The 14,148-nt window shown below is 37.3% G+C and overlaps 1 protein-coding gene across 3 annotated transcripts; it reads left to right on the top strand.

The window, feature by feature from the left end:
* The first annotated feature begins 3,878 nt into the window (after positions 1-3,878).
* Positions 3,879-11,666, top strand: arl6 (ADP-ribosylation factor-like 6). 3 transcript variants are annotated; one of them, XM_046033434.1, is made up of 8 exons: positions 3,879-3,950; positions 5,110-5,263; positions 5,453-5,514; positions 6,236-6,304; positions 6,403-6,497; positions 6,763-6,892; positions 7,583-7,638; positions 8,978-11,666. In XM_046033434.1, exons 2-8 carry the CDS (start codon positions 5,144-5,146, stop codon positions 9,001-9,003), a joined length of 558 nt encoding a protein of 185 aa, XP_045889390.1. In that variant the 5' UTR covers positions 3,879-3,950; positions 5,110-5,143; the 3' UTR covers positions 9,004-11,666. The 3 variants fall into 3 exon arrangements, with proteins under 3 accessions (XP_045889390.1, XP_045889387.1, XP_045889389.1); XM_046033431.1 differs by lacking the exon at positions 3,879-3,950 and adding an exon at positions 4,036-4,227; XM_046033433.1 differs by lacking the exon at positions 3,879-3,950 and adding an exon at positions 4,412-4,583.
* Positions 11,667-14,148: the final 2,482 nt, after the last annotated feature.

The raw sequence follows: 14,148 nt of genomic DNA, 5'->3' as shown, positions 1-14,148 counted from the left end.
AAGAAAGATTGACAGAATGGTGATCATGGTTTTTTGAACTGAAGACCTCTGAATGTCAAAAGATTTTATAGAAATGTACGTTCTATCCTCATGATAATGCAGTATGTCTTGTACAAAAAGTCTTGTGAAAGTTGTATGTTTTATTCAGTATGTTTGTTCCTTAATAAACAACCCTATTTTAATAGTCTCTCAGACTTTAACCTCCCCAGGCTTGAACATCTCTCTCTCTTCAAAGCAGGCTGTTAATTGCTCATGCACATTAAAACAGGCACATGCACACGCGCGTGCGGAGGTATCCATGGGTGCACGCTGTCTCTTAAACACAGACATGCACAATAACAGTGTCCTCTTCATTGACACTCAAGAGACTGACACGTTTTCTGGACATGAAGAATTGTCAGGTGAGTTTGTCAAACTGGTGCTTATGGAAAGTTATAGATGAAAGGCATACAGCCTTAAAGAGCCAAAGACAATGGCAAAATATGTGGTACAAAGTTTGTTGAATAGCTTCAGATTTTTAGATTTTATATGGTAGGCTTTAGCCTAGGCCTTCTGCTGTGTACGTTTTTTTCAACTCTTGTCAATATTTTACTGTAACTGTCCATACATATATATAAAGAGAGAGATGTAGTTTGTATATACCAGTCTATGATATATAGAGACACACTAGGATTTTTTTTAAAGAAAAAAGACAGTGAGGTAATAGCATTTTATTCAACTAACATTTTTCATTGTTGAATTTTATTTTCATAAGCTTGCCTACCTGGTAAGTTCATAAAATACGTGTCTGTTGGGACTACTATCGTTGTGCTTCAGTGTGATACCTGCAGTGAACAAGTTAGCATAGGACAGGCCTGATCGATCTGAACTCCATTCAGAAAACAAACATTTTAAAAGTTGTTGTTCTGCTGTTTTGCTGAATGCTGACAAAGCATTCAAGCAATTAATATGTTTAACAAAACGGTAATCATTTTGTAGTTATTTCGGCATCATTTGATCCCTTCATAGCAATTAAATCACAGCGAAATGTTTGCTTGCGTCTCAAACCGCTGTAGTAGGCAAATCACGGGTTGTGTTTATTCGCATTGTGTATAAACACTTGAACACTAGGCAGAATTTCTATTTTTTCATGTTCCAACTTTATTGTGCTTAATTTTTTTTAGTATGTTACTAAAACAGTACAATCACATTGCATGGCTAGTCTGAGCTCGGAGTCAGCCCTGGTACCGCGGTGAAGTTAGTTTTAAGTTGGATATTCGACAGACATTCACCCAGGATCCAGTGACGGCTTTTTAGTCAGTTCACCTAGTTACGGTTGTATAAGTGCGGTTAGCTCACCTCTGATGGCTCGCTTTTAACCAACGGGGGTTAGCTTAGGGACCATCAATAAATTCAAATTGTGAAAACAGTGTTATGGGAAAATCATTATTTATTTCAATAGATTCCAAGTCATGTGACGCAGGGACTTCAAACCAATGCCGAATTGTAGTACTACACTGGGCAAATGAGACACACCCCTTCATATTTCATTTGAGTGCATTTTTTATTTTATATGAATATTTATTCATAATTTATGGAAAATAATGCCTTTTTTTCAATAGCGTCCAAATCATGTGACACAGGGACTCCAAACCAATGCCGAATTGTAGTACTACACTAGAAAAATAAGACACACCCCTTCATATTTGATTTGAGTGCATTTTTTATTTTGTATGAATATTTATTCATAATTTATTGAAAAAAGTGCTGTTTTTTTCAATAGCTTCCAAGTCATGTGACACAGGGACTCCAAACCAATGCGAAATTGTAGTACTACACTGGGCAAATGAGACACACCCCTTCATATTTGATTTGAGTGCATTTTTTATTTTATATGAATATTTATTCATCATTTATGGAAAATAATGCCTTTTTTTTCAATACCTTCCAAGTCATGTGACACAGGGACTCCAAACCAATGCCAAATTGTAGTACTACACTAGAAAAATGAGACACACCCCTTCATATTTGATTTGAGTGCATTTTTTATTTTGTATGAATATTTATTCATAATTTATTGAAAAAAGTGCTGTTTTTTTCAATAGCTTCCAAGTCATGTGACACAGGGACTCCAAACCAATGCGAAATTGTAGTACTACACTGGGCAAATGAGACACACCCCTTCATATTTGATTTGAGTGCATTTTTTATTTTATATGAATATTTATTCATCATTTATGGAAAATAATGCCTTTTTTTTCAATACCTTCCAAGTCATGTGACACAGGGACTCCAAACCAATGCCAAATTGTAGTACTACACTAGAAAAATGAGACACACCCCTTCATATTTGATTTGAGTGCATTTTTTATTTTGTATGAATATTTATTCATAATTTATTGAAAAAAGTGCTGTTTTTTTCAATAGCTTCCAAGTCATGTGACACAGGGACTCCAAACCAATGCGAAATTGTAGTACTACACTGGGCAAATGAGACACACCCCTTCATATTTGATTTGAGTGCATTTTTTATTTTATATGAATATTTATTCATCATTTATGGAAAATAATGCCTTTTTTTTCAATACCTTCCAAGTCATGTGACACAGGGACTCCAAACCAATGCCAAATTGTAGTACTACACTAGAAAAATGAGACACACCCCTTCATATTTGATTTGAGTGCATTTTTTATTTTATATGTTTATTCATAATTTATTGAAAAAAGTGCTGTTTTTTTCAATAGCTTCCAAGTCATGTGACACAGGGACTCCAAACCAATGCCAAATTGTAGTACTACACTGGGCAAATGAGAAACACCCCTTCATATTTGATTTGAGTGCATGCTTTATTTTATATGAATATTTATTCATAATTTATTGAAAAAAGTGCTGTTTTTTTCAATAGCTTCCAAGTCATGTGACACAGGGACTCCAAACCAATGCCGAATTGTAGTACTACACTGGGCAAATGAGACACACCCCTTCATATTTGATTTGAGTGCATTTTTTATTTTATATGAATATTTGTTCATCATTTATGGAAAATAATGCCTTTTTTTTTTCAATACCTTCCAAGTCATGTGACACAGGGACTCCAAACCAATGCCAAATTGTAGTACTACACTAGAAAAATGAGACACACCCCTTCATATTTGATTTGAGTGCATTTTTTATTTTGTATGAATATTTATTCATAATTTATTGAAAAAAGTGCTGTTTTTTTCAATAGCTTCCAAGTCATGTGACGCAGAGAAATAAATGCAAGGTTCCAACTGCTGATGAGAAAGAAACTAATACTCGTTCACACACACTCACACAACAATGGCACAGCTTTCTGAGCAAATACAGAGGGGGCATATATCTTCCATGTAGTGGACAACCGCTCTACCTCTAAGCAACAGACATTGAAATAAATATATATATATAAATATGTTACGAAAGATTTTTTTCAATTTCACAGGTCCAGTGTGATGGCTGTGAACGGTGGTTCCATGCTCAGTGTGTGGAAATGGACAGTACACAATATGAAGAGGCAAAGAAAGGAAACTGGGAATGTCCGTTGTGTAAATAAAGTGTTTCTTTGAAATCTGCTCAATGCTGTGGAAGAAAATGACTGACTCTGTGTGGTACAACTGCAGTTGTACAAGAGGTGTGTAATATGTGTAACGGGTAGTAGTACAATTCGGGATTGGTTTTGAGTCCCTGAATCATTTGAAATGGAATCTATTGAAGAAAAAAATATAAATAAATATAAATATAAAATATAAAGTTTACTCAAATCAAATATGAAGGGGTGTGTCTCATTTGCCCAGTGTAGTACTACAATTCGGCATTGGTTTGAAGTCCCTGCGTCACATGACTTGGAATCTATTGAAATAAATAATGATTTTCCCATAACACTGTTTTCACAATTTGAATTTTTTGATGGTCCATAAGCTAACCCCCGTTGGTTAAAAGCGAGCCATCAGAGGTGAGCTAACCGCACTTATACAACCGTCACTGGATCCTGGGTGAATGTCTGTCGAATATCCAACTTAAAACTAGCCCTGGTTGGCCTGCAGGTGGCAGACTTAACTCAGCACACACTGGTCTCCCAGCAACACAGTGTAAATAACTGCCTTTTCTGATGTCTAGGGAGCATGAGTAGAAGAGAAATGAACGAAACATTGGTTTGACCCTGGTTATTTAATGAGATAGATTAAGGGAGCATTGCATCCTGGAAGCAAGAGCTCAAGAATAAATTGCAGGTAAAACCCAGCAGTGTCCGGGATGGGATAATACAAGCTAACGTAGCCATCTAGCCGTAACTGTAACGCCATAATGTTAAGCTAGCTAAGTAAGGTTTCAAGACATGTTTACTGTGTGCTGTCTCACGTTTGTGGCTGTCTTGTAAATCTGGCGACATGAAGTGCCGCAGAGGAATTGTCTAACGTTAGATACTGCCTGTGTAAACTGAACAAGCTGAAGTAATAGGCGGCTAAACGTTAGCTAAGGCTAGCTAGCAACAGCAACGTTAACAAGAGATTAACTAAAGAGCCGTTAGCGAATGTTAATTACGTTAGAACCTGGTAAGAGCCCACTAAGCATGTGAGCTTAGGCTACGGTAAGCGAATAAAAGTCGTCGAGATCACAACATATGTTGATAACAATTACAATGGGCCGTTAACGAATAATAAACAACATCGTTTTCTCTTAGCGTTTAACTTACATTAAGCTAACATTACTTAACTTGCGTGAAGTGTCTGTACAGCAGAGGACGAAAATTAATTAACCAAAGGGGAACTCTGCTGAGCCTACCTTCTCTTGATGGTGTCAGTGAAACCGTATTTTGTTTAATGTTATTAAATGTTGTGTGAAATTTCGGTTCCTTCTTTGCCATCGCGTTAACGTTAACTAAAACCTTGTTTTTCGTGGAGTTAGCTACATTAACAGATAAGTGATACATATTTTACCCAGAGCAAGAAGTCACAATAATGTCAGTGCAGACTGGCGTGAGCCTCTAACGTAACACTGCATGAAAAGTTAGTTACCTTGGACAAGAGCCCTGGCTAGGAAAACTGAAACAGCCCGCAGTGTGTGCCAGAGATGCTGTTCCCATCTAGCTAACTGTTGCAGCCTTTTTCTTGTAGGTCAGACAGGCGGCTGATGGTTGCTTCATAGCCAATGGGGCTGTTTGACAAGTTGGCAGGATGGCTGGGGTTGAAGAAGGAGGTGAATGTGCTGTGTCTTGGTCTGGACAACAGTGGAAAAACCACCATCATCAACCACCTCAAACCCTCTAATGTAAGTCTCACCAACGTTTGGACTAAGGTAGCATTACACTGAGTTATGTGACATAACTTATGTCTACAGATCACCTCTGTATGAATAACTAACATGTTTATGGTTAAGCACCAAGAAATTTAAGACATTTTACTAATTTGTGCTCCCTGTTAAGGTTTTTATTTACAAAATGTTGCATTTGCCTTTCAGGCCCAGGCACAAGACATTGTCCCAACCATTGGCTTCAGTATAGAGAAGTTCAAGACATCCAGGTAGCTATTCACCCTAAACCAAAAAACTTGTTGAACATTTGTGTAGGTTTCCACTGAATGAAGCCTTAGCTTGACGCTTCATCCACTCCCTTCCTCATCAATAAACCCACAGGACCACTCATAACAATGTATCTGTTTACTTGGTTAGCAACAAAACATGAGCACAGGAAAATTACAGAAAATAAAAATGATTAATTAACAACAAAAAGGGGAGAGGGAGGGAGAAAGAAAGGTCAAAAAACTGTGTGGCCCCACTCTGCTTGCCTGACTGTCCACTAAGGTGACTTCACACATACTTGTGTGATTATTCCCCGCAATTAAAGGTGCATGCTGTTAAAGGTAAAAGGCGATAAGTCTATTCCCCAAATATTACCGATGTAATATAAATGCATTCTAAAGTATCCACACACATTTTAGCTAAGCATACAATTAACTCTTTGCATTACTGTAAATATTAACTGTATCAACCTGAAAATACTGTAAATATTCCCTTCAATTCCCTCTACATAAATGATAATCATGTAAATTACAGATTAACACATAAATTAAAATTATTTATCAGTTAACTGCATTTAGGCTCCTACAATATGATACAATTGGTTGTCAAAGAAATGTCATTTCATCTTCTCAGAGTTGCATATTTCTATCTTAAGAAAATTCATGTAATTGTGGAGCAGGTCTAATATATTATGATATGCTTTTCTCTCTTCTTTTCTTGCAGTCTTTCCTTCACAGTGTTTGACATGTCTGGTCAAGGCAGATACAGAAACCTTTGGGAACACTACTACAAGTGAGTGGTGCCAGTAGTGTCAGTGCTACAAAAAACACCAATCCTATTGCCGTTTATATACAGTAGATAAATTCCTGTGATCTTTTTGTATTTCTCAGGGAAGGCCAGGCTATCATATTTGTCATTGATAGTGCGGACAAACTGAGGATGGTAGTAGCCAAAGAAGAACTGGACACATTACTAAACCATCCCGGTACGTACATGTGCATTTAACATGATTCCTGAACTTAGGGTTTGATCCCTGCTCTGCTACCTGTAGTTGTCTCTTTCTTGGGCTATTTTCTGTCTAAACTCTGCGTTATGAGCACACATTTTGTTTTGCCACTAATACTTTCTGTCTTTTTTTTTTTCCAAGCTGTGTTGGTTTTACCATATTGTTTCTCATCAGTAAAACCAAAAGATATCAACAATTTATAAAACTAACTTTCCAACATCATAACCTCTCACTCTCACTACAGATATTAAACACAGGAGGATCCCCATCCTGTTCTTTGCTAACAAGATGGATGTCAGGGATGCTCTGTCTTCAGTCAAGGTCTCCCAGCTGCTCTGTTTGGAAAACATCAAAGACAAACCTTGGCACATCTGGTATGAACATACACGCACACTAATTTACTTACCTAGTATGCCAGTGCCATTGAGAAAATTGAAATCTGCTGTGGAATAAAGCTGTCTGGTGTGAGCTTACAGTCAGAATAGTGTATAGTTTTTGTGTTAGTATTTAACCCACACCTCCTCTATTGGAGACACCAGACCATAGCTGCATACTCTCAACAACCAGTATGTGTCAGTGACTGTGTTTACATGCATGTAGTAAAGTAATCATTTATCATATTACTGTAAATTATTTGTCATATTGAGATTATACTGTTCATTAGGGTGGTGATGGAGCAGTGGATAAGACACATGCCTTTGGTGTGAGAGACCCGGGTTCAAGTCCATTGTGACACAACAATTTGTCCCTTAGCAAGACACTTAACCCCTAGAGGCGTGCGACCTCTGACATTTATAGCAATTGTAAGATTGGAAGTCGCTTTGGATAAAAGGGTCAGCTAAATGTAATGTAATTTGGACTCTAGATAAGAACAATCATAATAGTCACCCAGTGGAAAAAGTATTAAAAATGTGTTCACTAGCCATCCCATTCCAACTTTTACTTTACATTATTACACGCTTTCTACAGTAACCTGATGAAAGTTAGTTGACAAAGCTGTGACAAAGCAAAGTCACTCAAAAGTGTTTAGCTTTTTTAAAATATGATGCGTTTATGTGTTTCAGTGCCACCGATGCTCTGAAAGGAGAAGGTTTACAGGAGGGAGTCGACTGGTTACAAGGTATGCTGAGAGTTCATACGAATGAAACTGAGTGTGGGAGTGTAATGGTGTGCTGAGCTCACAGTGCAGTTTGGTAGACATTTTGTTTACTATTAATCATAGAATACATGTATATCAGATCACCATTTACTTACATTTTATACTGCCAGATAAAAAAACAAAGAACTTGAAATGTTTAGTTTGTGTGTGTAAGAGCAGAATAATAGGAACCAGTTTTTGTCTTGCATTAAGTCATCTTTGCTAAGCTAGCATCAAGTTTACCTGGATATAATGATGGCAATGTACACAATAATTAATTTATGGATCATCTGTAGATGAATAAAAATGTGGCTTAAATTAGTTTTGCTATGTTTTTATACTGCAGATATGACCACTGTTAATTAGCAGCAAGGATCTTTTCAGTCAGTTTCAAAACCTACAGTGCATTTGACGTAATTTCGTATTTCTACAATTTTACTCAGATGTAACTCGAAATATAATACTCTCATCAATTGGCCTATTAGTTTATTGTTGGATGGTCTAGGATAAGTGTATATTTCCATCATTTTTCAACAAACATTTACCCAGTTAATCCTACAAATGATTAGAATTTGAAAATGTCTGTTTTTCTCCACATCAAAATGGATCATGTTTGTTTTATTGCATAACTTGGCCTGCAAAGTATGGTCTGTTCCACTACACTATTACACTACATTAATATCATCTTCTTTTCTTTTTATTATGTTTAACATTCAAATCCTTCCATAGATCAAATTATGCAGTGAGTACTGGGTGTTTAGTGTTGTGTTATTTACTGTGTTACTGCGTAGCTGTAGAAGATTGTATAATTAAAAAAAAAAAGTTATTGTGACTCTAGTCTTAAAGCAGCTGAGTGAGCCACAGGGTTACAATGAACTAACAGTACAGTACGTCTAAAACCCCTGGAAATTTGTGTCTTCGGCTTCATCATCTAAGGCCTTTTGGCTTCCCTTTACGTCTACTGAGTCGAGGGTGCCCTAATAAGGCTGGTGCTGATGTCCGAATACTCTATCCCTTCAGTATCAAATGCTCAAGTTTCAACATTTGAAAGGTGACTTTGAAAGGTTTATAGCTAGCTCTGTTGCAGAGGACAGCGTTAGTAGTCAGTTTGGATTCAAAGCAGACACAGTGGAACACATCCATAGAACCTCCTTAACCTGCTCCTGTAGCGCAATCCAATTTTCAGATCTTGATCCACATGCTCAGTATGTTGGTTCCCTCCATTATGAGAGACAGTGGTACATACATGACACTGTTTTGTATTGTTTTTTGAACTTGCTTGATGTTTTGCTAATTAACTGCATTTTGCATATCTTTCCAGATCAAATCAAAACAATGAGAACGTGAGGGCTTGAGGATCGACACATCGGAACTAGCAACAGCCACGGAAGTCTTTAAAGAAAGATGGGGTTGGCCCTGTTTACAGAGCTACCATGGGATAGTAATATTGGGGTATTTAGATGGTTCTTGGATTCGTCTGATTCACTTGGACAAGGTATAGATTTTTTTGAATCTCTCAGGCTAGTTATAACAGTAAAAATGCATCCACCGACATGACATGAGAAACAAATTAGCACCATTAACACATCTGTTATATGTTTAAACTGATTAATACAAACAGGCACTAAAACATTTTAAAATATGGAAAAATCTATTTTTATTATTCCTCCCATTTCTCAATATCTTTGTGTAACAGGCTCACAGCGATCATGATAAACTGTAGCTGCACTTAAATAAGTTTTTGTGGTTGGTGCTGTCTTCATTTTAGGGAGCATGAATATCTGGCATGACATATTGCTGGGTGGTGTGTTATTTTGCATATTTTAGCCCTTAAACTGTCCTGTGTCTGACAAATGTTCCCTGAAGAGACCACATGTTTCACAGTTGGTTGATTTCAGACTGGCACTACATTATACCAGTGATGCAAACTCACTGTATTTTGCCATTTGTCCACTGGCTCACAATAACCATTATTAGCTAGGGTGTGGCTTTGTGTGCTATCATCATATTCATTTCCAGTGCACCCTGACAGCAAGGGATAAATGCTCTGATCTGCAGTTTTATGGCCGCTGCTTGAGAACAGGGTACAGTCTCTTGGATCTGTAACGGGCTAATACATACACAACGACCTTTAAGGAAGAAATGGTTTCCACTTCTGAAATATGCCAAATGCTCTGTTTTTTTCCGTATGTCTCTCAGAGCCTCTGAAAATACAATATTATTTATGTTTGAAGCATTACAAAAGTTCAGTTTATTATATTTATAATTTTTTCCAAATACTTCTTCAGCAGAGGCAAATTTTCTGGTATTTGTTTGACAAATGCCAACATTTTCCATGCATTCCAATGCATACTGCCTTTCTCAAACTTATATACAGTAGGGCAATCTCACTGTCACATTAAATGCTGTTCTGCTCCTGTTTAATTAATGCTGCTCTTTTTTGAATAGTTGTGAAAATATATGTAGGGTATTGAAGATTAAATGTTTTCCAGAAATTCCACTAGATTTTGTTGTACACATTGTTACATGTACCTATATAGTTAACTTAGCTGTAACAAGTGACAAATTGATTGTCATAAAGTGAATGTCAAGTTAATTAGCCTGTATAGTTTGCTTTAAAAAAGTTTTCTTTACAAAGCTATTTTCAACTAGTGTGTTTACCTTTGCCTTATTTCATTGCTAAAAAAATGTAATTTAAAAAAAATGCTTCTTACAATTAACTCATGGTACTTAAGTGATTCGAAGGCGGACAACTGAAGAAAAAAACATCTGCTCAGCCTGCCTTAAGTTTTTAATGCAAGGCTTTGATCCTCTTCTCCAGCCTCTGACTGAAAGCTTGTATTAAAACCCACTTCTGTGCAGATCAGAGTGTGTGGCTGCTTTTTTAGTTTTTCAAGCTCCATCACCTCAACTGTGCTCCATAGTAAGTGAGAGGTGTTTCACTGTTTTTGAGTAGTTTCAAGGCAAAAAGGAATAACTGACCAAAATGTATGATAAGATCTTTAAAATAATAGTGGTTTATTTTAAATACTCTGTGGTATCTTGTTCATAAATGTCTCATCTGTAGAACTTTTTTTACTAGAAATATCACTCCAAAAATGTTTTCCCCCGAGTTACACTTTACATGGGACTGAATACAGAAAATCATAGCGTATGATTTACTAATGGGTGTCCTGACAGTCATGTTCACTTTCAGGACTGTACCATACAGAAATTATACAGCAAATCTAGGAGGTCTGATTGACATTATGAAAGTCATGTCTTGTTTTGAAAAGCATTTTGTTGGTGGCTTAAAATAGTAACTGTAGAATTTATTACCAGTGTTTGGAGTGGATTAGACGAAACAATCCCTATTCCTTGTTGTGAGTGAATGAAAAGTCAATTGATGGTTAGTCGTGCCCTTTTACCAGATTTATCAACCAGTGAAAACTTCACAAATGCATTTTATGTAGAGCAAGTAAAAAAATTTAAAAATTGTAAAGTACATGGTAATTTTAGCTTAAAGAAACACACGCTGAATATTCTGCTTTTGTAGCTGTCAGGTGGTTTAATAGTTTTAAATCCTGAAAGTATATATCATTGTACTGTAATGTATTTTGCTTCAAGGAGACATTTCCAGTGAAAACTGGTCAATGTTTTACTTTCAGCCCACTCATATTTATGGATTTATATATACTACCACTGAGGGACGCCAAAGTCCAAAATATTCAAATCCTACTCATGGTGGCTTTAAGGACACCACATTGATTTTGTAATATATTGTTTTTTTCTACCATTGCAAGACATTTCAGAATGGTGATTTACAGGGAGACGTTTGGTCAACTTTCATTTACTTCACGTTTTAAAAACAAGCAGAGGGTCATCTGATTCAAAACAAGGACCCTCTGAGCACAGAAATGGCAGAAATTATAGGTTCTTCCTTCAAACTGTATAATCAAATGAGCTGCGTGTATATTGTTTATAACATTGTATGTGTGAATTTTCAAAGAATAAATGCTGTGGAAAATGAATTATCTTTCATGATTTGGGAAATAATGCCACATATGAGTCTCATCTTACATTCTCTCTCTAGCTCTCTTCTAGCTCTCTCTCCTACTCTCTCACGAACATCTCGAGTGCTGCCAGCAACAGCTGCTCATTAAACCTGGAGTCCTTGAGCCCCGAACAATTTACTTGGTTAAACATAAACATTAATTTATACAAGTTACAAGGATCCCTGTTGATTTTTGTAAACAGTGTGTTTGTGTATCTACACATTGATATAATGACCTGATTAAGGAACATGGGTAAGAGGCTAGTATCATCACTCCACAAACACGTAGAGGCTTTGGTGTTTAGCTTGAAAAAGTGTCAAGGTCATGTGCCAGCCATCTGTCAAACATGCAGTTAGGAACCTTTCCAGCTGTCTCCGGATGTTTTAGAGTTTGGCATCTGTATTACACAGGCACTTGTCAGATGTTGAACAAAATCCAATTCAAGTCAACATTTTTCTAATTACTTAACTTGTTAAATTGTCTTTATTTGTAATTTTTTTTATGTTTGGTATATCTGATTTAAATGGGAATCAAAAGCCCATAAAAAAGTATGTACAGTTCAGCCTTTAAAGCTGACTCAAATAACATGTTTCATTGTCATTCCTAACTAACTAAGACAGAAATCAACTGATGATGTCAAAATGTGAATATAGTAAAAAAAAAAAATAAACAAAAAAAAGATGACCGCACAAATTATGTCACACTTTATGATGCATTCCCATCAATGTGGACATTTAAGATCTATTCAAAAGTTTTGTAGCAACCTGCAACCGGACGAACCTGAGATTAGCCTCTGTCCGTGGTGCTGAAATGGTCTGCTGCCAAAAGGGGGCGCTGTGCGCGTTTGCCGGTTAAAATGAGCGTGTCACTCTCGATGAGTAAACGCCTCAGCCGTCCGTTTGTGTGTGTGAGTGAGTGAGTGAGTGAGTGAGTGAGTGAGTGTGTGTGCGCGCGCGCCAGGATTTTTTTAAAGTCGGACTGTATCATTAAATCCCTCCGCTGCTCTTCAGGATCCATCCTAATTGGATGCCTGTCAGTTTTGACAAGAGTAGGCCAGATTAGACTACTTCAGGCAGAGGGGGCCATTAGGTAGACACAGTTCATTGATATATATAAAGGGAAAGTGGCGACACAGTACACTTAAATTATTTGTAATTGCTCTAAGGTGGAGAGCATTTTGGTCTGCTTTAGGCCTAAAAAAGAAGGAAGAGTGGACCCGCTCCTGGTTAAGGTATTGAATATTAACAACTCATGGCCTATTGAATGTGTTTTTCTTTAAATAAATGTATCGCCCCGCAGTTTTCTCCTGCGCAAAGCAGGAGGGCATAGGACGGTCTCTCATCCACCTCAGTCGCGCAAAAACTTGTTTCTGTGGAAAGTTAATTGGTTGTAAGGTAAAATGCCGGCTGGGGGGAGAGTGACTGCGGGTAAAAGGCCACAAGACGTATGGCTGTTGCGCACTGAGTGTGATGGAGCAGGAGCCACGTGAAGCATAAAAGTCTTCGACAAATCATTGATTATTTTAATGTTTAAAAATGCATCGCTGACATTGAAATTCATGGCATGCCGTTCACTGGTTGGAAGGTGGGGTGGGTAGGATGCCCATCCGTCCCCGTTATTGAGTAAAGGAATCTCTCCCTCCCTCCTCCAATTAGATCAGTAAGTACAGTGTGACGTGTCTCCATGCAAGGTGCTCGTTAAGAGGGACGTTTCGTTCCTCTGACGCGTGTATCAGTCCTCTTACGGCACATGCCCCCTTATAAGCCCCAGTAAGTCACCCGGGAGACCACCACCAACGTTTCATCCAACTGTTTCTTGGTGTGTAAAGCGGGACGAGGCTCTTAATAAACTACCCAACTGTTCTGCTCACAGTTTTCTGCCTCAGGTGCCCCAGCACATGACTCTAGAAGCACTTGAGGTAAGTTTTGCGTGTGTTTTTCAAGCTTTCTGATACTGGTAAATGAGGACGCTATCTTTTTCATTTGACTGGAGATCTTTAGGTGACAGTTCAGTACCTGCAATACGATTTGGATGAGGTAGTCTCGGACTTAGGATGGCAAGGTTTTTATCACGAATGCTGTGCGTAATTTGAATTTTACGCACATATGCCCGGGTAGAAGGACAGAAGAAGAGACTGAAAAGAGACTTGATCAGAAAGAAGAAAACTAGCTGTAATTATTTTTAAAACAATTCGTACAGATTTGTTTGATTTATTTTGCTTTATGGGAAATATTTTATGAATTAAGCAAGATGGCACGTGCTGTACGTGGAGGAATATGGACGTTTTTACAAAAGCTTTTTCATTTTACTTATTATAATAATGTAGAGTGTCGATCACAACAAATGACCTGCTGAGTTGAAAGTCATATCAGGGCCACAAGAGCGCACGAAATCTATTAAATCGGCAGAGGAAATGATTTTTTTTGGACTATTCTTATTATAATTTTCTATTTCAACA

This window comes from Micropterus dolomieu, linkage group LG20, assembly GCF_021292245.1.
Source record: "Micropterus dolomieu isolate WLL.071019.BEF.003 ecotype Adirondacks linkage group LG20, ASM2129224v1, whole genome shotgun sequence".
Taxonomy (NCBI): domain Eukaryota; kingdom Metazoa; phylum Chordata; class Actinopteri; order Centrarchiformes; family Centrarchidae; genus Micropterus; species Micropterus dolomieu.
Note: the sequence above shows the minus strand (reverse complement) of the source record. Positions and strands in the feature narration are given on the sequence as shown.